General features: G+C 40.6%; 1 protein-coding gene across 1 annotated transcript in view; it reads right to left on the bottom strand.

Moving 5' to 3' along the window:
• Positions 1-444: 444 nt before the first annotated feature.
• LMF1 (lipase maturation factor 1) overlaps positions 445-27360 on the bottom strand; it is a 4369731-nt gene continuing 4342815 nt past the window's right edge. The window contains exon 11 of the mRNA XM_044089721.1: positions 445-1014. Coding sequence (XP_043945656.1) covers positions 834-1014 — 181 coding nt within the window. The 3' untranslated portion in view covers positions 445-833. The remainder of the gene's footprint in view (positions 1015-27360) is intronic.

Below are 27360 nucleotides of genomic sequence, written 5' to 3'. Positions count from 1 at the left end.
GCAATATGCATATCAGTTAGCAGTCCTAAAGATGGGTAGGACTGACTGCTGCATTAGATTAGAATGGCAGCAATCTGTCTCAAGTTGTAAATTAACTCTTTGCATTACCATAAAAATGTTAAAACAGCAGTTTGTGAATGTGAACTGTACACATATTTATATACGAGTTCTCCCCGGTGCTGTAAACCACTCTGACAGAAAGAAAGCATGAACCTAGTAAGCAATGTTAGGTTACAGACACGATACAAGTACATAAAAAAGCCATTAAAGTAATGTACTAGAAATGTAATATTGTATGAACACAGTGATAACACAAATGTAGTGAACAGTAACAGCATATTTGTAAAATAAACCACTTAAAGCTTATTCCCAAGAAAACAGTTACAGATTTTAAGTGTGCATACTACAGCTTTTGCTAACAAAAAAACTTATAACAACAGTAAATGCCAGAAAATCTTAAGCATAATTTATTTTCCAGTAATTTATTCTAAGCAGTAAAGTTGCTTATCTATGGAATGGTTTTACGAGTTATTTTACAGTAATATGTTATTTGCATTCAAATGCATGTCAGCGTTCCTCAAATGCAGTCTTAGGCAAGAATTCACCAGATGGAATAAATTACAATTTTACTGCTAATTTTTACTCTAGAGAGCATGTGCACCAGAATTATTAGAAAAGTACTTTACAAAATCAATTAAAGGAAATATAAGAACAATATTAGAAAATTGCATAAGTAGTAAAAGTAAAAGCTTTCTTCAAATGAAAGAATGAATGAACTGATTGTGGAAACCCTGATTAAAAGGCACTACTAATTTTTTGGCCCATCTTAAGGTCTATTTAAGTGGGCTATTTGGGACAGGCCAGTTGCGAGTCTCAAAATACTTTCTGAGTCCCTGGAGATTTACTGGTGGAAAATATGGCCCAATCCTCTTCCGAATCCACCATTTTCCTTCCGCAGCATGTTTTCCCCAAGGTCTGCTGAATTTATACAGGTAATGTTCTCCTTTTATCCACCTAAAAAAAGAAAAAAACAATATTTCAGATGTGCAATGAATGCAAATTCTGGATTTAAAAGCTCTTAAAAAGAAAGTTTTATTAATGCAGTGAATTTAAAATGAATTACTTGGCCCTCACCAAAAGGTCTTAATGACTGACTGGACCAGGTTATTTCATAAGTAAGACAATTTTATCATAACTTATTTTCAGGACAATCACTTTCATGATTCACAACTTATAGGTAGGTTTCATAACTGAACTTATTACAAATTAAATGCATTTTACATATATGCGACTGGTCTGGATCCCTTCAAAACTGATTAAAAAGGACACTGAATTTTTTCATTAAAAATGTTTTGCTTCTGTTTTAAAGTGAAATAAAAATACCTGATATCAGATAATATGGCATGCTCCTACACAATGTCTGCTCAAGAGGTACATAGTTGTATGCATTACACAACTGCAATAACTAGAGATTTAATCTCTTACAGAAGGAACAGATCATTTTGCTGTTGTAACCCACAAACTATGGTGGTAATGCATATCCCTGGTATGTGCACAATGATTTTAGGGTGCTGCTTCATTTGCAGAATGGCATGTTGCATATGTTGGTAGAGTAAGTATTTATCACTTATTGTTTAACACTGTAAAGTTATCTTCATTGTGATATGAAGCAAAGTTCAATGTTCTGTAGTTAGTAACTCAGGATGGAATGCAGAATATACTGTGCACTTGCTGAAACCATAAAAAGCTCTTTCTACAGTTACACAAAACAAACAAACGGGTAATGTTCACAACATATATCTATATACAGCTCCTCAACCCAGTTGCTTTCAGGCAGTTATAGGTTGACATCAATAGCCAGAATCCAAAGGATTTGCTCTCATTGTTAAGTGACTTAATCCTGTGCAAATCCTATCCATAAAGCAAGCTTACATAGTAGTAAGTCACTTACACTGAGAGGAATTCTTTTTGGAACTGGGTCCAAAGTCTTAGTAACAGAAGCAGGCAGTAATATGACCTTTGACCAACATGTGGCCAAGGTAGTGAGAAAATTTTATGGCACCCAACTTATAAGTAAGGGCATGTCATCTAGGTCCAAGGTAGTCATAGTGCCACTTTATTCAGCCCTCATCAGACCCATCACTGAGAATAATGCCCCCTTCTGCATGTACCTGACCAGACATATGCAACAGCTGGAATACCCAGCTGTTGCATATGTCTGGTCAGGTACATATGCAACAGCTGGAATGTCCACCAAGGTTCCTTACCAGGAGAATCCAGGCTATAAACACATTATCCTTTATGGATCACCTTAACGCCTTATCTCTATACAGATTACTGAGAGGCAATATACGCCTTCCAGCTCTAATGGACTTTTTGTATATCCACAAAACAAACAGTAACAGAACCATTAGAGCCAAGGATTTAAATTTTGCTTGCAACATAAATAAGACATGTTGGAGAAACAGATATGTCTCTCAGAGGATCCCCATGCTCTAGAAAGTACAGTTGTGTACACTTACCATAAATGTAGATGTTCAAGTGTATTCACTGTTGCAGTCATCACACTTGGGTTATCTGCCTGCAGGTAGCCCTCAGTCAGCCCAAATACCAGAGACTTAGTATTTCTGTGTCGGTTGCTGTCGCTCCAGGAGTGATGGCAGGTCATCAGGGGTATAAAAAGAAACAGCCAACGTCATTACATCAGTTTTTCTTGCCCCAAATGTCAGGAGCCTCCCAAACAGGGAGCTAGGTTATGGTGGGAAACACCACCAGTAAAAAGTAAATACCAATAGCCCTGTAAGGGGTGAGTAATAAACATAGAGAGGAGAGAGAAAGACAAGGGGGCTGGAGGGTGGGAAACCAGGACTGCAACAGTGAATACACTCAAACATCTACATTTATGGTAAGTGTACACAACTGTACTATGTTCTTCATGTTTCACTGTTGCAGTCATCACACTTGGGTTGATTCCCAAAGCTGAAGGAAGAGTGGAGGCAGTCAAGAAGAGTTGGGGCTGGCTAGTATGTCCTGCAGGACTGCTGTTGCGAAACCAGCCCTGGATTTGGAAAAAATAGGCAGGCGGTAATGCTTGGTGAAGGTATATACAGAACTCCAGGTAGCAGCTTCCAGAATGTCCCTGGTAGGGACTTCCCTGAGAAATGCTGTAGAGGTAGAAGTTGCTCTAGTGGAATATGTTCTGACCCCTGAGGGGTTGGTTTCCCATGGTGTGTGTAGCAGAAATGGATACAGTGCGCTATCCATTTGGAAATTGTTTGTTTTGAAATGGCTCTGCCCTCTGCCCCTGGTGCAAAACTGACTAGTAATTGGCCAGATTTCCAAAAGGGCTTAGTCATGTCAAGGTAGAATCTGAGCTGTCTGTGCACGTACATGGAGTGCAGGATCCTTTCCCCTTTATTTTGAGGATTGGGGAAGAAAGTTGGCAAATGGATAGATTGGTTGAGAGCCACACTGGACACCACTTTAGGCATAAAGGAAGGGTTAGTCCTGAGGGAGACCCTGCCAGCATGAAAAATAATGAAGGGTTCCACAGCCATAAGTACTTGTAGCTCAGACACTCTTCTAGCTGAAGTGATGGCCAGAAGCGAGGCTGTTTTCCAAGAGAGGAATTTTAACTCTGCTGACACTGCAGGCTCATAGTGGGGTACCGTGAGCTTTTCCAGTACAAAGTTAAGGTCCCAAGCAGGGGTGGGTGCTCTCTGTGGTGGTCTTAAGTTGTTTGCCCCTGTCAGGTACTGTTTGATGAGAGGGTGAGAGAAGAGAGGTGGCTCACTGTTGTAATGAGCCGAAATGGCAGAGGCATGGATCTTAATGGAGGAGAAGGATAGGACTCTGTGGAGTAGATCTGCTAGGTAATCCGGGATTAGAGGTAAGGAGGGCAGTGCTGTATCTTCTCCTTTAGACTGAATCCAGGAACAATACCTTTCCACTTATCAGCATAGGATTTCCTTGTACTGGGTCTTCTGGCTTCAAGAATGACGTCCAGCACCTGCTTGCTTAGGCTGGTCACTGGGGGAGAATTCAAGGAATAAGCCAGGCTGCAAGATTCAGGGTTTGCAGCTGCGGATGCAAGATCTGTCCCCCCTGCTGAGTGAGAGGGGTTGGGATCTGGGGTAGGTGCCAGGGTGGCACCGGTGACAGGCTGCACAGTAGTGGGTACCAGTGCTGCTGTGGCCATTCCGGGGCAATCAGGATTTCCCTTGGTTTGTCCTGTCTTATCTTCAGTAATATTTTTGAGAGACGAGGCAGAGGGGGAATGCATAGATTGAGAGGTTTTCCCACTGGAAGGATAGGGCATCCACTTTTATAGGCCCTGCTGTGAGGTGTCCTGGTGCAGAATTTGCTGAGTTGGTAATTGCAGGGAGAGGCAAAGAGGTCCACCTCTGGGATCCCCATTTCTGGATTAGAAGGCTGAAGGTGCTGGGATCTAATTGCCACTCGTGTGGGTCTAGGAGATATTGCTTAAGTCGTCTGCTAGAGAGTTTTGTTTGCCTGGCAGGAATTGAGCTTGCAGATGAATATGCATGTCCAAGGCCGTGTTCTACAGGGCCATGGTTAGCCTGCAGAGTGGGTAAGAGTGGGTTCCCCCTGCTTGTTGATGTACCACATAACTATGGTGTTGTCTGTTTTTATTAGCAGGGGTTCTGGTGAGAGTAGGGATCTGAAAGCTGTCAGAGCATGCATAACAGCTAGCATCTCTTCTTGGTTGATGTGCAGATGAATTTGATTTGGGCTCCAGTGGCCCTGAATGCACTTGTCATCCAGGTGTGCCCCCCCCCCCAGGCATAGTCTGATGCATCTGTGGTTAGGGTCTGGACAGTGTGGGGTTGAGTAAAGGGAAGTCTCTTGTTGTGGTTGCAAGCTGCTGCCCACCAAAGAAACTCTGTCCTTAGACAAGGTATGATAGGTATGACATTTTCCAGGTCCTGAGAATGTTGGCACCAAAGACTTTTTAAGTACCATTGAAGTTTCCTCATATGCAGTCTGGCATATGGAATTAGGAGAATGTAAGAGGCCATAAACCCTAGGGCTTGCAGGATTTTCCTTGCGGATAGCTGGGTTCTGGTGGCCATTTGAGTGAAGTAGCCTGTCAGATAGGCTTGTTTTTCTAGAGTAAGGAATGCCATCTGGGATGCTGTGTCCAAGCTTGCTCCCAGGAATACAATATTTTGACTGGGGACTAGTTTTGATTTTTTTTTTCGTTGATAGTGTACCCCAGGAAGCTTTTCCTGACTGTCTGCCTCAATCAGGCAGTCATCCAAGTATGGGTAAATTTGAATTTTTCTCTGTCTGCAATAGGCAATGGCTGGAGCCAGGCATTTTGTTAAAACTCTGGGAGCAGTGGATAAGCCAAAGGGAAGTGCAGAGAACTGAAAATGCATAGATCCTGCCCTGAAATGTAGGTATTTCCTGCATGAGTCCCTGATAGGGATGTGCAGATAGGCTTCTTTTAGGTCTAGGGTGGCTAACTAGGCAACTTTGGACAGCATAGAAAGAAGCTGCTGAAGGGTTAGAATTTTGAATTTTGGTATCTCCAGGAAGGTGTTTAGAATGGAAAGATCTAGGATAGGGCATCAAGTGCCCTATTTTTTTGGGTACCAGGAAAAGTCTGGAATAGAACGGTTGACCTATCTGTTCAGCAGGAACAGGCTGAATTGCCCTTATGGAGAGTAGGGATTGAACTTGGTTTTGTGCTTCTTCCCACTGGTTTGGAGGAAGGTCTGGGAACCCCTTTGGGGTTGGCAGTGAGTGGAAGTAAAATTTGTACCCCTGGGATACAATGCCGAGGACCCATCGGTCTTTGGTGATGGAGGTCCAGTCTTTTGCATGATGAGCACGTTTTCCTCCTAGGGGCATGAGCAGTTGAGCAGAGGTGAGGAGTGGGATTGAGAAGTCATTGTGCATTCTTTCCGAAAGGGGGTGGCTTAGCACTCCCTGTTATTGAAGTGGATACACTCCATTGCTTAGATCTCTGCATACCCTGAGACTGTGATCTGGGGGGTCTGTTTCCCCTAGGTCTAGTTTGAGATGGCCTTGAGGGGACTGGAAAGGACCAATGTTTCGAAGGGCTACTGAATCTAGAAGGCTGCACTTGTTAAAAATCTTTGACTGTCTGCATAGACTTAGCTTTTTCTTCCATCTTTATTTGAATCTTTTCTGCTTTGGTGCCAAACAGATTGTCCTTATTCAAAGGAGCATCTAGTAATTTTGATTTGACATGGTCTGGCAAGGTCTGTTGCTTAAGACAAACATGCCTTCTCAGTACAGAACCAGTGACTGCTGCCCTGCTAGATGCTTCTAGGGTGTCAAAGCCACATTGGAAAGTATGCTTGCTGACCTGGCTTGTAGAATGCATAAGCTCTTGTAACTCTTTATTTTCTGCACAGTCTGTAAAGGTAGATAATTTTTGCTTAATAAGTTCCATAATATGTTGCTGGTATTTCAGCATGTGAAACTGGCAATGCAATGCCCTAATGGCAAGAGTGACAGAGATGTATTCTTTTTTTACCCCATCTGTGTAAAGCTCGGGAATCTCTGTCCGAAGGGGTGGGATTCTTAGCTGTAGCTGCTTTTATACTTTTAGGCCCCTGTGAAATAACCTCTGGATCAGCAGTAGGATTTTTGAAAAGAAATTTGTGAGAGTCAGGGACTCTGTAGTACCTGTCTGGTTTCCTTGGAGCAGGGGGTAAAGTATCAGGAGTAAGACTGGATTCCATAAAGACATCATCCACAACATCCAGAACTGGAGGTATTGCTAAAAGTCTATGTTGTGGCAAATCTAAAAATTCTCTCTGAGTCTCTTTTTGGACTGAGGGTAGTCTTGGCATTCCCAGTGGAAATGCTCTCTTAAAGTATGCAGGGTTTCACCAAAAGAAAAATCCTCTGGAGGGGAAGCAGGGGGAATGGATTCCTCTGCATCTGAATTCACATAAGCAGATAAAGGCATGTCTTCATATTCAGAAACCTCATAGTCGTCGGACTCTTGGTCTGTTAGAGCTGCTGAGAACAGGTCTCTTTTCTCTAAGCAGGGGAAGGCTGGCTTCCTCTAATCAGCATAATCAGGTCTTCTGCCATTTTAAGCATTTGATGTTGTGGCAAGGAACCAGGTGCTTGAGTTTGGGTCGTCATTTTTTTTAGGCGTAGCTTGTACTCTTGGCCTTATAAACTCAGTAGTTTTAGTCAGAACTGAAGATGCGAAAGAAGTCGTCGGTTTGTGTCGAAAATCGGTAGTGCAAAGGAATTTCTCGGAAGCTGGTGCCTGCACAGTGGCTCCGGACCCATCCAAGGTAGAGACATCCGCAGATTCTGTAGTCAAAGAAGAGTCTCATGGCATACTGGACTCCGAACGGGTCTCGGTAGCAGCCTGCAAATCCATCAAAGAGGGCATCAGGGACTGCAAAAGCACCTCACTGAGTACCTGTGAACTGGCAACTAGCTTAACAGAAGCGTCGTTGGCAGTTTTGGAGCTGTGCAGTCTGTCTCTGTTACGTTTTTTCAGAAGATCGGTAGTTGGATGGCTTACCGAAGCCATTTCGGAATACGGAGATCGAGAGAGAAAGTATTTAGCGACAATAAGGGCCCGACAATGAATAGTTCAGGTGTTGAACAAAGCACAAAACTGACAGCGAGGTACGTCGGGGTCTGGGCCTAAACAGGTGACGCAGTAAGAATGGAACTCTTGGTGTGATATTTGCTTTCCACAGATGAGACAATTGTTAACTTTTTCTGACATCAGTTAGAGTACGAAAAAAGGATCCCCAATGGGGTACTTAGCTTTAGAAGACTTCAGGATGATTCAATTCGGAAATGAAAACTCAGGTAGCGGTCGACCAGTACTCATGCAAACTGCTTCTGCTTTGGGCTCCTCGGCAAGAAAGACTGGTGTAATGGTGTTGGCTGCCTGTTTTTATATCCCTAATGACCGAATGTCAGTCCTGGAGCGACAGCAACCGATGCAGAAATACTAGGTCTCTGGTATTCGGGCCGACTGATGGCTACCTGCAGGCAGATAATCCAAGTGTGATGACTGCAACAGTGAAACACGAAGAACATCAGGGTCGCCATCCACATGAAGCAAAGTCCATCCCTAACCCTATTTATGATACAATTGATGGGAAATCAGAAATTCAGCCCTGGTCTAGCCCCATGTCTCTGAGAGACAGAGGCAGACAGTAATACCGAAACTAACATAAACTCCACATAACTTCTAGAAACTTATTAACTAACGTACCCATCCTTATAAATGCCCATGATACATAGGGACACAATGAGATTGGGTTGCATGGCTAGACTAATAAAGGCCCTGGTGATCGTTAGCCTACTATATATCTATGAAGGTATAGATACTATCTCACGTTTACCAAATGTAAAACAAGAACCATTTTCTTCCATAAGGTGGGATTATACACTTTGTTTACTTGTTTATTTCAGTTTGTTAACCAGGTAGAGAAGCTGGTCAGAGACCTTTTTTTTAGTTATTACATGGGCCATAAAACAATAACAGTCACACAGAAAAGATTATTTACCTAAGAAAAAACATAACACAATGCAGAATATAAATAGGTAAACCATGTGTTTAAATGAATGTATATTACAAATACATAGCTCAAATGCAAGAAAGTACAGTTGTGTAAGTTACCACATCAGTAGGTGTTCGAATGATCACTGCTACAGTAGCCTAAGCCATATGGGTAATATCCTGCACAGGATACGACAGACAGCTTTCAAAGCTTCAAGGCACCTTCTACATGCCCAAACCATTGATGTGAACTGATTAAAAAGACAGGCTTGGGTGCTAAGCCTGCCAGAGCTTTATTGCCATGAAAAATATATCTCTTCTGCAAGCTTTCAAGGATCGATGGCCAGTTTGTGCTGTTCCACTGCTGGGCAAATAAGTTCCCTATGGGGAAAAAACCTTCTACATATTATTTTTAATGTTTAAATTTACTGTCCTGTTGAAGAAAGTATGTTTTAAGCTAAGAATACATGTTTTATTGACTGCCACTTGACTTAGCTGTACTTTTAAACATACGCTTATTTTTGTGTTTGACAGTTTAAAAGTTGATTTAAACATTTTAAAAACATTTTTCTATAGATAAACTGTATATAAATTAAATTTTGGGTTGATAAAGTGTATAAAACTGCACTTTACTATGGTTTTTATTGGGAAGAATGACTTTATACTACTTTTAAAATTTTACTGGCTTGTGCTGCTTAGTTTCCCTGGGAAGAAAAAAGCATTTTTGACTTGACCATGAAACAAACTACTGATCCCATGGTCAGTCCTTCTTCCAACCACACAAAGAAAAAGTTAACTAAACAGCCCTTGACACAACATGCTATAAATTTGTCTCAGATGCAGGCAAGTGGCCAAAGCTGGTTTCTCAGACTATGCATATTTTTTCCCAGATCCCCCCAGTGTTGCCCATACAGCCACTAGAGGTAAGCCATGCCCAGTTCGGCAGTTGCTGTCTCATCAGTAGGCAAAGAGATACTTTTGTCAGTGTTGGGAGCAGGGGCAGGTGTCCCTGCTTACCCAGAATGTTGTGTCCATCCTTGCTTTCCCTAACTTTCCTCTCAAAAAGAAACAAACTGAGCATGCATCTTCTCCTGCTCCTGTTTCACTGGACAGGAGTAGTTTATTAAGTCTGGCTCAGGGTCTTGTACAGGCTATTGCCCCTTATATCACATGGTTTCGGAAGAATAAGAGATTCCTCTTTTCCTGAAGAGCTTTACAAAGTTGAATCTGGAGAGGAATATGATGGGACAGATATAAGTTTTTCTCTAAAGATTTCTGATTCAGACTCAGAGGACAGCACGTTTTTTCAATCTCCCTGTCAAGAATTCTCTTTCTCTGTGACTATTTACAGAATTTGCTAGAGTTTTTTGTGGGAGAAAATAGAGGTTTCTCAGTCCTTACAAAAGTACTATGAATCATTACAACTAGAATTTCCAGAGCCTCCTCCCATTTTCCCAGAACTGTCAGCATTAGGCAATTAATTTGTCACAGCCTGTGGTTTCCATGATAGTCAACCTGCTGCACTTAAGAAAGCAGATAAAATACAGAGTCACTCAATCTTTCCAGTTTCTATAAACTCATCCCAGCAGCTATAGTTTTAGTTAATCCAGTTGTCATCGAGTATTTTGTTAATTCTAATCTTTCCTCAGGGGCGGCCCGTGCTATCGGGCTGCCGGACTGCAGCCCCCTCAACCAAAAAAAAAAAAGAAAAAAAAAGAAAAAATAATTTTTTAAAATTTGCGGACTCCGCGCATGCGCAGTAGTCCAGACTACTGGGAGTCTACTGCGCATGCTCGTGGCAGTCCGGCAATCCAGGTAGGGAAACATAGGAGACGTCTGTGCACTTTTAAAGTGCACAGACTCGCTGGGAAAACGCGTCGGGACCGGACTGCAACAGCAGCAGTCAGCATCGGGACTGTGGATTAGGGTTTGGATCGCGGGAATCTCGCGGGACTATGGAGTATTGCGCGGGCATTTGGATTAACGTTATGGGGAATGGGCAGCAAGGACAGGTAAGTGTGTTAATTAATTTAGTCTAGAATGGTAGGGAAGTGTGTGAATGAATGCCTATTTGAATGGACTGGTGTGTTTATTGTTTAGTAGGGATTGGGACGTGTGTGTGTGTGTGTGAATGAATATCTATTTGAATGGACTGGTGTGTTTATTGTTTAGTAGGGATTGGGACGTGTGTGTGTGTGTGTGTGTGTGTGTGTGTGTGTGTGTGAGTTTGGACTTTTTTAGTGTGATGGGTATAGTCCAGGTCCTTTAATGAATCTTCCTTTTAAGACATACATTTCTTTGTGCAAAGATGACATTCTACTGAGAGAACTGGTTCTACAGTCTTTGGATATGAAGAGATGCCTCCGCCTGCAAGTCTTATCCCAGTGGACTCCTGGTGTTCCCTTGCTGGGGGTTCTCCCTTTTAGGAGAGCTTCTGCTCTGAGAAGGGCCCCTATTCCTCTTGCAGGCTGTACAGGGTATGTTGCACATAAGAAAATTGCGTGGAAAAGACATCATCCTTCTGTGAGAGGATTTGCTTTGGCCTAAATCCCTGTCACCACAAGCTAACATCACTTTATGTGGGCTGGGCAGGCAATGGGAAGTCACACCAAGAGTGTGTTCCGAGGGGTCATGCCTTTCTGTTGTCCCTCCACCACCTCAGGCCACAGTTCCTTTAAGTCAAGGCCTCTGCCAGGGTCATTGGATGATGCCCAATCCTGTTTCTCCCCTCCCTTCCCTGGGTAGGTTGCCTATCCTCCCTGTTGCTCTGTCAGACATCCAAGTAGGAAAATGAACTTAGATCACCTTGGCTGTAGTTGGAAAGTTTATCCCTGCATGCCAACAGAGTGACAGATATTTTATACATTAGATTTTCTAGTGCAGTTGACATCACCTTTAAACTTCTATTTGCTGTTGCATATTTTTTCTTTATTACAGTGATATTTAGGGATTGATTTTTTCACTCACTGAAGATTTTTTTTAGTGGTATAACAACATTTTGTTTTGTTATTTTGATTCTGTTAACCTTATAATTCTGTGTACTGATTAAGGCATTTCTAAGAAATGTGACAGCTTACAGATGAGTGCAACATGTGAGAGCAGACAGAAGCATTAAGCAGCAGTTCAGAACAGTTCCCGGGCGGGTGATAGAGTGTGGCATAGAGCAGCTTTAAGGAAAAACACAATTATTTGCCAGCAGTACTACTGATATTAATTTAGACGGTGTAGGCAGACAATGGTAGCAATTACTAAGAGAAGGCATTCTCCATGCATGCAGTGAAGAACAAGAGGTGTATGGTAGAAAAGTATGGGAAAGTACTGTAATACTGTATGTTGCAAGTTCAGTTGCTGTAGCTATGATGAAACCTTTTGGAAGGTGAGACTCTTTGAAATGGTTATTTTTAGACTGTTAACTGCACTAATAAAATGCTTGCTTTACTTATATCTAAGCTATATCTTTGTGTTGAAATAAAATTATTGCTATACTTATATCTAAGCTATATCTTTGTGTTGAAATAAAATTATTGCTATACTTATATCTAAGCTATATCTTTGTGTTAAAATTGCCATAAGGTGGTGCGTTAACCTTTGTTAGATGCTAATGAGCTGCACAGGTGTTAGTAACACATTAAAGCAACCATTACAGATAACTTGTTGCATATTTGCTGATTGGATTGTATTATGTAGAGAAGTTGCCTTGTAACACTTTCATAGGGATTGTATTTATATATATCCTTTTAGTAAGATATTTTAAGTAGCTTCTTGAATTTATAGTTGAATATGAATTTTTTTGTATATCTTGGCTTAAAATAATATTAGTATATATTTTTTTGCTAAACATTTAAGAATATACAAATGGCAGGTTTTTGAATGGAATGGTTCTTTAAAAGTTAATAGAAATCAGCTGATCTTAATGGATTCCTAATTATGGTTTATATATATATTCAGTGTTTTTTCTTGTAACGTTGTCTGAAGAAGAGCACTCAATTCATGTGCATGAAAGCTAACAACTTTTAATAAATTACTTGGATTCTACTGCAGTCGTCAGCTTTTGTTTTTCATTGTATTTTTGTGTTATATCTGATGGCATTTTGAATTCTGACATTATTTCTGGTCTGACCTTTGCTTGTGGTTGAAAAGCTGCATTTTTGAAAGAAATCCCAAGCCCAGTCAACAAATAAATAGAATAGTAGGGAATTAGGGAAGAAAAGAGTGTGGGAAGATACAGCTAGGAATTGTTATGGATAGGCTTGTATAGGCCCTAGGGCCGATAGCCTAGTACCAACCTATGAACCTATAAAATGACAGCAGAAGTGTATAACATACTAACATACAGCTCTGCATGCATGTGTCGGGGTAGAGTGTGGACATTTTATATATATATATATATATATATATATATATATATATATATATATGTATATATATATATATATGTAGATATATTCACACTCACACACTCACAAGCATGATTGTATGGAGAGTGAAACATGCACTCTTAAGATTAGGAGAAGAGCTTTTTTGAAGAATAACTTAGTAGACTTTTATGATGGAAATGTTCTGAATTGGGTAGTTATGTCATTGGTGCATGCATTTTGTTTCATTGTTTACTAATATTCAAAACAATAAATTTAAAATGCCCTCTAACAACTGTACTGTATTGTACAAGGAATACAATTTAATGCAATCGGGAAGGTGTATCAAAGAGCATGTGTATGTTTCGTGTTCAAGGGGCCTATGATTTGAAAACAGCCCAAAGTTAATCACTGGCAAAATGTATTTTCTTTGAATGTGGGTTTCAGTGCTGTTTCAATGCATGTGAGTTTCAAGGGCAAAGAAGTTTTAATGCTAAGTCTGTTTTCATTGAGAGACTGCATTGCTTTGTTTAGCAAATATCTATTGGGGTTTGTGCTGTAAAAATGCAAAATAAAACTTTCAAATGAAATCCAAATCATCACAGAAGTAAAGCAGTATGCACATTACAGTGTTTATGGTAAATGGGGCAAAATAACCAAGAAATGGGACACTGGAATGGTTGCAGGGGGGAGGCTCCAATCGACCATGATTTTGAGAGGGGAAGGGCAGCAAACTCAGACAGCCCTGGTTGAACTATACCTCTCAGCTGTCCATATTTTTGCAGAATGAATAGATATTTGCTTCTTATTTTTGGTTTGTTCCTCATAAAATGTGTGGTTTTCTGGCAAATCATTTAGAATTTGTTTGTGTCTTTGGCTTTTCGGTTAAGTCGCCACAGCGGAACTCCGGTCCGCTAATGATTGGTAGTGGATTTTTACGTACCGGGTTACCAGCCCTGACGCACAATGTTCAATGAAGGCATGCCCCATTCATGTATGCCTCCACACAGAAGACGCTCTAGCTGAGAATCGAACGGGACAACGTCTTGCTATGAGGCGACAACGCTAAATCATTTAGGAATGAAGTCACTAAATGACAGACATTGAGTTTTACATCATAACCTTCAGAAAAATGCATGCTAAAGCAAGACCTGTTATTCTATCAACTGTCTTTAAGTTTATACAAGAGCAATTTTTAGTAGTGTTTGTATGTTCCCCCAGTATATTTGGCCTTGTCCAGATTTCCTGCATTAACAGGTTGAGAGGTATGTGCAAATAAAATTGCTTTATAGAATTAGGCATATCTAAACCTCCCAACTGTTCCCGATTTTGGCTCAAAATGTTGCTCTTCCCCTAATAATACCTCTGCAAAATGGCAATTTTGGAAGAAAACATGGAGGGTTTACAGTTAATAAGTAATTGTAATAATCAGTTATAGATTACTTTTATTTCAGAAATGCATGTAGATTATTTTATTTTGTCAGCTGCTCAAGTTAGCAGTACTAATATTAAAAGTGTCCCTTCTATGATAGGTTCCCAGCTGTATTATGTGGCTATTTTATATTTTTGCATCACATTTTTGGTCCATTTTTCATAAAATTGTGTTTTTTTTTTTTGCAAATTAGTGGCAAATCATTAAAGACTGAAGTTAGAAAATAATGAAAGACATTTGAGTTTCAGATTTTGTACCTTTCAGAAAATTCATACTAATACAAGACCTACTTACTATTCTATTATCTTTCTAAGTTTATAAGAGCAATATTTTAAAATTGTCCTTATTTTTGGGCCTTTGTCCCACTTCTATGTATGGCTTTGTCCAGATTTCTTTCTCTGAGGTTGAGAGGTATGACAAATGTGTCAGGGCCATCGCAGTCAGTCAGAGACATTTCAAATTGTGACAAACTTGTTGCACCCCACTCCCCCATGTAGTGACTCTGGGTGTGTTCAAGCAAGGCAAGGAGCAGTTATGCAGTGTAAATGTGCAGACTATTCCCCCCCATCCAAGGTAAACACAAGTATTACAGTGGCTTTCCATCTGTCATTGATTTTGCAGAATGTTCTGGTTTCTGTCATTTTTATACTGTTGATATATGCTTATTATTATTCAGAAAGTGCCTTTTGCTCTGTGTTTAAGTAGCGGTGCTTTAATGACCATCAGGTAAGCTTGTCTGATATTGTAAGATGCAAGTAAGTTTTAATAAGCAGTATTGCCAACATTGAAAGCCTTTCTGTTGTTGCCATGCAGAGAATACTTACATAACTAGATAATGTATAAGCCTTGGGTATTGAAATGCATATGACAGTATTTGTAATAAAGGCTAGGATTAGATTATGTTAAGCTCATTACAGGCTTTACCTGAAAACTAAACAGAATGCCAATGTATCATCGTGGTCCATATCCTGTGCAGTAATCCTTTAAGCAATATATGTTGAGCTTGTTTCTTGTTTGCTTTTCATTTTTTACTTTGATCATGTTTTCCCCATGAAACAAGTAGATAGTTGTCAGGCAGCAGGTCTTTTTTGGATAAGAAACATTTTACAAGTGAGGGTATCACAGAGATTGCTACTTTCAGCATGTTACTTGGTACTTTAATAAAGCTGAATATAAATTATAATTAGAACTGGAGTGCAAGGAGAAGTGATTTGAGTTAAGTGCTGCTTGTTTTTCTTAAACTTGATTTTGACTGGCATTCCAGTAATGTATTTAAAAAGTAATTTATTTTTTCATGCCTCACATCCTTTTTGTTTCCATCTAGATATTAAGTAAGCTGTCATGCAGCCAATGGATTGAAATATTTTTTTCTTCTACACTTCATTTTGTCTTGATTGGACTCCCATAATGATGGTTTGGCACGCAGGGCAGCTTATTTAATTAAAGTTTTTGTGGTTTTGAGCATAGCTCCTCCCCTTTCTAGTTGGTCACACCCATTCCCATTGACCTCACCCATTCAGCTGTCTCCTGCAGCCCCCCTTTGATTTGAAGTCACCAGCCGCCACTGTCTTTCCTCTTCTGACAAGGATGATAAAACAATTGATAAGTTTGGGGAGAAAAGAAAAAAAAAACGGTTTGTTTTTGCAACTTTAATTTTTAGAATCTTGCCCAAATGTTAAACTTTATTCTGACTAATTGTGAAAGTATGAGGAATGTTTTATAAATTCTTTCCTGTGAGGAAAATCTGCTTTGTGTGTTGTAGTTTCTTCCATTTATCAGGTCACTACTCAATGTTTAAAGTGTGTTTATGACTCTGTTGATACCACTACATCCACAGCCACTGATATTATGCTGAGGAAGTTTGTCTGGCTTCATTCTCAGAACCTCCTAAAGGATGTAAAAATGCCATTTATTTTATTTATTTAACATTTGTTTACAGGGAAAGTCCGACTGGACACAGGTCCTGTTTCAGCAGAGGCCCAGGTAGAAAAGCTCCATGAGTAACAGTAAATGTTCATGCACACATTACAGTAATCAATAAAATATAAAGTAAACAAAATGTATTATACATAAGAACATACAAATTTGTTACATCTTGACAACAAAACATGGGCTTTGAACATAGCTAGCACTATTTGTAGGTATGACTTACGTCAAGATATAAGGTTAAGACAGGTCGGTAAGAACAAAGGATTAAACACCAGGGGAGAAGTTGGATATGTTTTGGGTATACTGTAACATCTTAAATTTACCTTTGTATAGAGATTTAGTTTTTGGACCATCTACTGCAAAGATTGTCAAAAAAAGTATTTTCAGACTTGTTGGCTGTTGCTGAAGCACCCACGAAGAGAAGAAAACGCTGAGAGAAGAAGGGAGCCACTTTTGAGATTTTAAGTATTTTCTTCAGATTATTTGTTAAGTTTTTCTGCATTGCCGCCTACTTTTTGGCATTTTCTGGTTTGCTAAAGCTTATATCTGTTTTAGTAACTGTACTTAGATCACATCTAGAGCCTGTTTACTGCATTTCCTGTGTTGCACTTATTTTAAAATTGTTTTTTTCTTAAAACTTGCATTTTATCTGTCTCTGGCCTAGCACTCAAGTGTGGGGTCATTTATTGCACTGTTCTAACTAGTTGCCACTTGGTTTTCTTTACCTTTAAACAAAAACAAAAAAATATTGCTTTTTTCCCCACTTTCTGTATTTTAAAAAAAGTTCAGTTACAGATTTGCTGTTCTAAACTGTTTGTAAGTTTCTTGGAGGCTATTGCTTGCTTGGGCTAAAAGGAAGTCTCTGTGTTCATCAGTGGCAGTGGTAGACACTGAACAGCCTGCCTGCCCCTGTGGGAGTGGTTACTGTCTAGAAACTGTAGTTTTATTGGCCATTTTGGGTCAATTCCAAACTCCTTGATCTCTCTCTCTCTTAAGACCAGGTTGCTTTGTGGTTCTGGCATCTTTTCAGACTTGTTGGCTGTTGCTGAAGCACCCACCAAGAGGAGAAAACTCTGAGAGAAGAAGGGAGCCACTTTTGAGATTTTAAGTATTTTCTTCAGATTATTTGTTAAGTTTTTCTGCATTGTCACCTACTTTTTGGCGTTTTCTGGTTTGCTAAAGCTTATATCTGTGTTAGTAACTGTACTTAGAACACATCTAGAGCCTGTTTACTGCATTCCCTGTGTTGCACTTATTTTAAAATCGTTTTTTTCTTAAAACTTGCATTTTATCTGTCTCTGGCCTAGCACTCAAGTGTGGGGTCATTTATTGCACTGTTCTAACTAGTTGCTACTTGTTTATCTTTATCTTTAAAAAAAAAAAAAAAAAAATCTTGCTTTTTTCCCACTTTCTGTATTTTAAAAAAAGTTCAGTTACAGATTTGCTGTTCTGAACTGTTTGTAAGTTTCTTGGAGACCATTGCTTGCTTGGGCTAAAAGGAAGTCTCTGTGTCCATCAGTGGCAGTGGTAGACACTGAACAGCCTGCCTGCCCCTGTGGGAGTGGTTACTGCCTAGAAACTGTAGTTTTATTGGCCATTTTGGGTCAATTCCAAACTCCTTGATCTCTCTCTCTCTTAAAACCATGTTGCCTCATGGTTTTGGCATCTTTTCAGACTTGTTGGCTGTTGCTGAAGCACCCACCAAGAGGAGTAAATGCCGAGAGAAGAAGGGAGCCACTTTTGAGATTTTAAGTATTTTCTTCAGATTATTTGTTAAGTTTTTCTGCATTGTCATCTACTTTTTGGCGTTTTCTGGGTTGCTAAAGCTTATATCTGTGTTAGTAACTGTACTTAGAACACATCTAGAGCCTGTTTATCGCATTTCCTGTGTTGCTCTTATTTTAAAATCGTTTTTTTCTTAAAACTTGCATTTTATCTGTCTCTGGCCTAGCACTCAAGTGTGGGGTCATTTATTGCACTGTTCTAACTAGTTGCTACTTGTTTATCTTTAAAGAAAAACAAAAAAAATCTTGCTTTTTTCCCACTTTCTGTATTTTAAAAATAGTTCAGTTACAGATTTGCTGTTCTGAACTGTTTGTAAGTTTCTTGGAGGCCATTGCTTGCTTGGGCTAAAAGGAAGTCTCTGTGTTCATCAGTGGCAGTGGTAGACACTGAACAGCCTGCCTGCCCCTGTGGAAGTGGTTACTGCCTAGAAACTGTAGTTTTATTGGCCATTTTGGGTCAATTCCAAACTCCTTGACCTCTTTCTCTTAAAACCCGCTTTAGCGCAGTTTTGCGCATCTGGCAGTGCCGCTAAATCGGGTTTAAACTATTCTCGGCTCCACAAAGTGTGCTCTTCACTTTTTCCCTTAGAACTGTTCCAAATCTTAACATAAGCATTTTCTTTCTAAAGCCCAGCAGTAGCTCGTATAAGTATCTTATAAGTAAGCACTAATAAACTAAGCACTACACCCTCTTATACTCCCTTTAAGTACCTGGCTCCCTATTGGTCATTTTTGATAAAGTCATAAGTAGTTCCCCATACTATTCTGGCATGTCCAAAAGTCAGTTTCGGGTTTACTCTCCAGTCCAACTGGTGAATATGGGAATCTTGAGGCAATGTTACAACTGCCTTATGTACACAGACCACCCTCTCCTCTTCCAAACAAGCTCAAATATATGCGAGAGATGCAACTATATAGCTAAACTGGACACTAAACTCTCTCAACATAGTACTGGCGCGGTCAGTCTGGAGGAGAAGGTAATCACACACACCACAAATCCAGTCTCACATAGACCTATCGAAATAGCAAACCAAACAGACAAACACATAAAAACATACTAGGAGGCTCTAATTAAAAATCTGCCCAAGCAACAGAGACCTCCAAAGCAGACATCCAAGCAACCGCTACCCCACAACAATACCCATGTATCACATAGTCCACAAAGTCAGTGTGCCACACAGTCACAGCCCTTAAGGCTAAACAACACACCTAATACACTTGTAATAGGTGACTCTATTGTCAGACACACTGACGTCCCTCTCACCAGGCTGAACAAGGAGAAGGTCACTGTAAGCTGCCTGTCGGGTGCCAGGATCCGCCACATAACACAAGCACTCAGGTCACTCCAAAGCAAGTACAAATATGACTCCATCATTGTCCATGCTGGTGTGAATGACCTGAGACATACCTCCCTGGATTACATGAAAAGAGACATAGAGGAGCTCTCTGATCATGTAGCCCAGGCTGGTATGACCCTGACCTTGAGTAGCATCTTACCCTCACCAAGAATGATACCACAGTATAAAGACAAAATGATCAATTTCAACAATTGGCTAAAGTATTGATGTCACTCAAAGGGGATCCAGTATCTGTCAGCCTGGGATGACATACTCGACAAGCCACATTGCTTCGCTAGGGACGGCTTGCACCTGTCACCCCTGGGTTTTCGAATACTGGCAAAGCCTCTTGCCACCCCCATAGTGCCTTTTTTAAGCAAGGCTCAAAAGACAAACCCACCTCCTTAGACAACACAAGGAAAAAGAAACTAAGGGTAATGCTGCTCAATGCCAGAAGTCTAAACCTCAAGATGCATGCACTCGAGGCTCTCCTCAGTATGGAGAATATCGATATCTGTGCAGTAACAAAAACCTGGTTCAAGGCTCCCGAGAGCACCCCAGCACTACCAGGTTATACCTCATACCACGCTTTTCGGCCACAAAACTCAGACCGAACCACTAGAGGAAGGGGAGTATCCATATTCATCAAAGATACCCATACCTCCAGGTTAGTGGCACTGCAAGAAGCATCTGAGACCATCCATGTGCAACTAACAGTGGGCAAAACTGCCTTCCAGTTTGTAGCCTGCTACAGACCACCATCCCAAACTCAGGAACCCCACTCGGCTTTCCTGAAGACACTGGAGAATATGAAGGTCTCTCCAAACACCATTATATTGGGTGACTTCAACTACCCAAACACAGACTGGGAGCACTACTCAAGCCCCAACATCCTCACCCAGCGGTTCCTAGAATTTATAAACTCAAATGCTATGGAACAACTGGTCACCACTCCCACAAGAGGGGAAAACATATTGGACCTGATTATCACCAACATGGGTACTCTATGTTTTATACCTGAGGTATACCCTTCTTTAGTAAGATCTGACTATAAATTAATCACTATGGATGTCCATATCCCGTCCACACTCCCAGCAAAGGAAACCACGATCAAAAACTTCTCAAAAGCAAACTTCAAACTTCTCAGAACTGAGATGGAATCCTACAAAGCCCCCGGGCCAGTGGAAATTATGACCCAAACCGCAGAGTCCCTTACAAATGCATTCTATGGATACTTACAGGAATGCATAGATTGTGCTATCCTAAACAAAACCAAGACACACTCCTCCAAAGGCAAGAGACCTGTCTGGTGGACCCCAGCCATAAATAGGCTATACAACAGAAGGAGGAAGTTACTTCAGGATAGAGCAAAATCCCAAAAGCCCCCGGGGCCAGTGGAAATTATGACCCAAACCACAGAATCCCTTACAAATGCATTCTATGGATACTTACAGGAATGCATAGATCGTGCTATCCTAAACAAAACCAAGGCACACTCCTCCAAAGGCAAGAGACCTGTCTGGTGGACCCCAGCCATAAATAGGCTATACAACAGAAGGAGGAAGTTACTACAGGATAGAGCAAAATCACAAAAAGGGAAGGCAACTCTGATCAGTACTAGCAAGAAACTACAATCCCTCATAAAAGCATCCAAGGCTAGCTTTGAAAAAAAAATTGCACAAGACGCTAAAGATAATCATAAGGCTTTCTTTAGTTATGTCAGGAACTTGGGTGGAAACTCCCAGATATGCTCCGAGTTAGTGCAAAATGACAAAAAATACACTGAAACCACAGACATTGCCAACATCTTGGCAGACAGGTTCAGTGCAAACTTCTCCCCCCCTCCCCCCCAAACATGCAAATGATTATCCCAACAAAGTGTAGCCCCCCTGACATCACAGATGCACAGGTGAAAGCTGCCCTCTCTAAAGCAAAAAACACAGCATCTATGGGACCAGACAGTGTCCCGGGCTGCGTTTTACACGAGCTCCAAGAAGAATTGAACCCTCACTTAAAATCACTGTTCAGTCTCAGCCTTACAACAGGATATGTACCCAAAGAATGGCGTACAGCAACAGTGGTCCCACTCCATAAAGGTGGTGCCACAACGGACCCCGATAACTATCGCCCTATAAGCCTGACTAGTCTGGTCTGCAAAGCTATGGAGCGTATCATCATGGAACTCATAAATAAAGACATTGGGAACCTCCAAACACTGGATCCTACCCAATTCGGCTTTGTTAAGGGCAGATCTTGCCACTTGAACCTGGTCAACTTCTTTTAAACAGTCACCAAGGCCATATATGAAGGGAAGGTAGTCCACACAGCCTACCGTGACCTCGCAAAAGCCTTCGACACAATACCCCACTCGGGCATCATAAACAAGCTCACCAGCTTAAATATCAAACCCTATGTCACAAGATGGGTTGCAAACTGGCTTAGGGATAGAACCCACATGGTCAGAATTGCAGGTGCCATGTCAGACTCTAAACCAGTTACAAGTGGTGTCCCACAAGGCTCAGTCCTGGGACCTCTCTTGTTCGGTATATATTTCTCTGAGATACAGGCTAACACAGGAGGACTTTGGCTGACCAAGTGTGCAGACGACTGCAAACTGGGGTCCATAATCGACTCGCCGACTGACACAAGCATCCTCCAAAATGGTCTCACAGAGATGGATAACTGGTGCCAGAGCCATGGCCTGAAGCTAAATGCCAAAAAGTGCATAGTCATCCCCTTTGGGAAAAACAAAGTGACAACAAATTACCACATAGGTGGTAATCCATTAAGTACGGAACAAGTAATTAGGGATCTGGGGACCCAAGTAGACAGTAATCTTTCCTTTGACAATCACATTGCCAAAGTGGTTAGAAGGACCTTCTATATAGCCCACCTTATCATGAAAGGGTTCACATCTAGATCAAGAGAGGTCATTGTGCCCCTCTACTCATCACTCATCAAACCCATAATTGAATACAATGCCCCATTTGGGATGTACCTTACCCGACACCTGCAACAACTAGAAAGACCCCAAAAGTACCTCACCAAGAGGATTAAGGGACTCAAGCAGATGCCCTATGCAGTTAGACTCAGCTGCTTACTGCCTACTCAGAGGCGATCTGTGCCTGATGTATAAAGCCATGTCCAACCCAGAATTAATGGACATGCTCCACCTCAGGAAATCCAAATCCCTTAGAGCTACATGCTCCAGTGACTTAAACCTCAGCACAGAAATAAATAGGACATGCTGGAGAGACAGATTCATATCCCAGAGGCTCCCCTCACTCTGGAACAAAATCCCAATCCATGTTAGGCAGAGCCCCTCAATGACCCTCTTCAAGAAGAATCTTGATGATTGGATGGGAGACTGTAGATTTACCCCTGGGATCTCCTCTGTGTCACTGCTAGACAGGGGCACTTTAAACTAACCTTAAATGGGCTATCTTCTGTGACCTACTATACTGGGGCACAGTCATCTAATCTAAAAGGGTGGTGAAAGCCAAACACACTCTGGCTAGGCTTGTAAATGCCCTAGAGCAGATAGCCTAGTATCTACCTATGTGATAAGGGGTGTAAGATGATACAGGGAATGTCTCAGATTTTTCAGACTTTCTGCTCCCTCATCCAATTTTGGACTCTCCAAAATGTTAGTAAGCAGAAATTTAGAAAATAATGGCAGGGAGGTTCCAAAAAAAGAAAGTAGGAACCCCCAGTACAAAGGGCAGTCAAATAAACATGAATGACTGTGGGTGGGACCATGTACTACCCTGGCAGTCCCTTATCGCTTCCAGAAAGTCTGAATCTCCATTTCTCTCTATGGTAACAGATTGTCTCAGACAAATGGGTTCTGAGACTGATTCAGCAGGGTTACAGCTGGCAGTGGAAGAAATACCAACTTTCCTGGGAATTATTCTACATCTATCAGACCAATCACCCCTCTTCCTTCCTATTCTGCAACAAATGCTTTCACAGGTAGCAACAAAAACAGTTCCTCCTTCCCAGATGGGAAGGGGATTTCATTCAAGAATATTTCTGGTGCCAAAATAAAATATCAGACCTGGACCTTTCTTTCCTAATCCAGTACTGTATGCGATAGTGCTAAATTTCAAAATGCTTTCACTTCACAACCTGTTACCCCTTCTTACTCATTTGAGTTTTTATTTTTGGTGGCCTTAGATTTAAAAGATGCCTATCATCACATATCTATCCAACAATATTTCAGACATTTCTTAAGGTTTTGTGTGACTTCATCACATGATCAGTACTTTGCCTTACTCTTTTGGCTATTCACTTCTCCAAGAGTGTTCATAAAGCTCCTAGCTCCAGTTATAGTCAACTGCAGCCTACAGGGGTATCCACATTTGTATATATTTATATGACTTACTTGCCATTGCAGAGCATTTTTTTCAAAGTGTCCTATGCAGGTTGGTAATCCAAGAGAACATTCAGAAGTCTTTTTTGACTCCATTACGCAGGAATGTGTGTCTTGGGTGTCATCTAGACATGTCACTACAAAGATCTTTCTTCCACAGGAAAAAATAAATCTATATTTAGATCTACTCCAGGGGTTATCCACTCCGACTTTGGTCACTGTGAGGGAATGCTTCATGATTCTGGGTCTCATGGTATCTATGACTTTCATGACAACTCTGGCAAGACTCCACATGAAAAAGATAAAGTGGTGTCTGAAGTCTCTATGGTCCCAGAACTAGCAACAATTATCTTTCCAGACTCCAGTTCTGGGACATGTGAGAAGAGAAGTCACTTGATGGAAGTATGCAATATCCTTGAATCCAGGTCTACTTTTCTCTCTTCCTTCTCCAAAGCAGTTAATCAACACAGATGCCTTGGACTTTGTTTGGGATGTAGTGGCATGGGAAATAACAGTGCGAGGTATCTGGGACATCAAAGACTGACATAAGCACCTAAATATAAAGGATATGCTTGCCTGTGTCAAGGCACTCAACTCTCTGAATCATCCTTGGTCCCCAGGACCACTTCAAGTTGTTACAGACAACACAACAGTGACGTGGTACATAAACAAGCAAGGGTAAACTAGATCATCTACAGGTATCCTGTATTCCAGCACAGCAAAACTGTATAGCAGCAAGCTGAGTAGTAAGAAGGCAGACCCTCATGAATGGAAAGTAGATCAGGGGGTCTACCAAAATTTGACCGATATGTGGTGAGATCCTCAAGTACACCTTTTTGCTTGCTTTCTGAACAATCACCTAGAAAAATCTGCTGCAGGACTCCATGCAAAATGACATGGAAAACAGATGCCTTCTCCTTTACTTGTACAGGAATGTTCCTGTATGTCTTTCCACCTTTTCCACTGGTATCCGGGTACTTCTGAAGATTCAGAAGGAATCCCCCAAGATCACTGTGATGACTTCTTTCTGGCCCATGCAACAGTGATTTTCCCTTCTTTTGGAAATGGCCAGGGGCAAATATCACATTGTTCCTCAAAGACTCGATTTACTTACACAAGAACAGGGGAGTTTGCTATATCCTGATCCCAATCAACTTTCACTGACTGCCAGGATGATAGGATCTTAATGCCTTTTAGGCACCTGTTTAATGTGAATGTACAGGAGGTACTAGTGTAGGAAAGAAAGCCTGCTACCAGAAAATCATATATTAACAAAGAGAAAAAGGTTGATTTTCTACTTGGTGCCAACAACATAACAAGCACCCACTCAGAGCTAGTGTTTCTCTGGTTTTACAATATTTGTGTGAGTTACATTTCTACGGCATGTCTTACCCCCCATTAAAAGGTTCACTGGTCAGCCATTTCAGTATGTCTACCAATGAATCCCACCTCTTTCAAGGTATTCCCATGTCAAAATGTTTTTGAAAGGAGTATTGCATAAGACTTCCAAAAACTGGCAACTCCTCCTGGGGATCTTTGTTTTGTGTTATGGAATCTAACACTAGCTCCATTTGAGCCAGCTCGTCTGACTGACTTGAAGTTCTTGACATGGAAAACAGTTTTACTGTTATTCTTCTATTGCTACTCTGGCTTCTGCAAGAAAAGCATTTAAGTTGCAAGCTCTTGCTCTTATGTTGTGTCAGTATTATATCGCTTTCCATAACACCAAGGTTTCTTTGAGAGCTAATCATTATTTTATGCCTAAAGTGGTATTTGAGTTTACTTTAAGCCAAACTATCTATCGTTCTGTGCTCTTCCCTGAACTACAAAATGAGGGAGAAAGGATACTTCATAACTTGCATGTGCAAAAACAACTCATAAACTATCTTGATAGTACAAAATCTTTCAGAACTTCCAATCCGTTGTTCATTTCTTAAGAAGGTTAGTAGAAGAAGGGACAACCTGTGTCAAAGCAGACTATTTCCAAATGGCTGTCTCAGGCTATTATCTTTTGTTAGTCCCACCACAACAAAACTATTCTAAGCAGAGTCAAGGCACATTCTGCTAGAGCTTTAGCTTCAGCTATCACTTTTTTGACAGGGTTGAACTTTAGAAGTATTCTAGAAGCAGCACCTTGGTCCTCATATGCACATTTACAAAGTACTACAAGCTAGAGTCCTTCTCCATGTCCAGGTTAATCTCTGCTAGGACCATTTTCCAGGAGGTCTTGAACCCTTCTCTTTCCATATCCTTGTTGGTCTAAGTTATGATAATCTACCCAAATCACTTAGGATACTTCTGCAGTGATCAGTATGAAGAACATAGTACAGATGTGCAAGTGAACTTAAAGTAACAGTACATGTTCAAATGATCACTGCTGCAGTAGTCACTTCCTCCATGTTTGTCAGTGTGTCTTTTATGACATGATGTGGACATTTGTTTTTTGATTGTCTCAGCAATGTCTTCTCAGAGCTCCGACTCCTCTCTCAGTTTGTATAGAAGCTGAAGTGCTTGGCACCCAAACCTCTCTACAAATCCTAGGTTTCCGAAGTCCTCTGAAAATGCTGATGATAGTGTAAAACAGGAAATGGAGCCAACATATAATGATTATAAGTACAGTTTAATAAAACACAAATGAATTGTTAGACTTCATTGTTAGACTTCATTAGAACAGTTTCCTTTTTTACTGTGTCATTTCCATTCTTAGAGGACTTTGGAAACCATGGTGGTTCTGGTTTTATTTTCTGAGGTGAGTTCCTTCTGTGCTGGCACCCAAACCTGTCTTTTTAGTCAGCTCATCTAGAGCTATTTTGGGAGGGTGCTCTGATCCTCTTGAAGCTGGCCGTCTGTTATATCATATGCAGGATATAACCCATATGGCTTAACTACTGCAGCAGTGATCATGCCAACATGTAATGTTATGGTAAGTTTGTTTACACAACTGTACTTTCTTTTATTTGATCTACACAGCATTCATTTAAATCCATTGTTTACTATTCATACTCTGTTACCTTACGTTAGCATGCATTATGTTAGTGTGATTTCTGTGCACTGATCAGAGTATTTCCATTACAAAAGTAACACTGGTTTTGCTTTCACAGACCATCTAAAAACAAAGGCACATAGAACTATCATTGTAATTGGAGTAAAAAAAAAAACTTATTTGGGATGTCTAAGCTGTATCATTTGACATGGATGCAAACTCTATTATGGAAAGAAAACAAAAAGACTGAAAAACAAAATCATACCAGCAAGCTGTTCTCTTTTGCTTGCCCATTCCGGGAATTAAGAAATTAAAGCATAATAAAAAAGTAAACATTATTCTGGTGCTTTAGTAGTGCACAGAATATCAAAATAGGATGAAAACTAAGAATTTTTCAAAACTAGGAGAAATTTTACTTAAAAAAAAAAAAAAAAAAAAAAAGCATTGAACCATCATCCATAGACCATTTGTAACCACAAGGGCTCACAGCACTATCACTGCAACTAAACAAGAAAAAATAATGTAGTGTCTCTAAATTATATGTTGCTATAAGGACCCAATCTACATCATGTGATAATTCAAAAAATGGAATAAAAAACAAAATCACACCTGTACGGTTGTCCACAGGA

Source organism: Protopterus annectens, chromosome 12.part0 (genome assembly GCF_019279795.1).
Source record: "Protopterus annectens isolate FY-2018-M chromosome 12.part0, PAN1.0, whole genome shotgun sequence".
Lineage (NCBI taxonomy): Eukaryota > Metazoa > Chordata > Ceratodontiformes > Protopteridae > Protopterus > Protopterus annectens.
The sequence above is the reverse complement of the archived record's forward strand: the minus strand, read 5'-3'. Positions and strand labels throughout refer to the sequence as shown.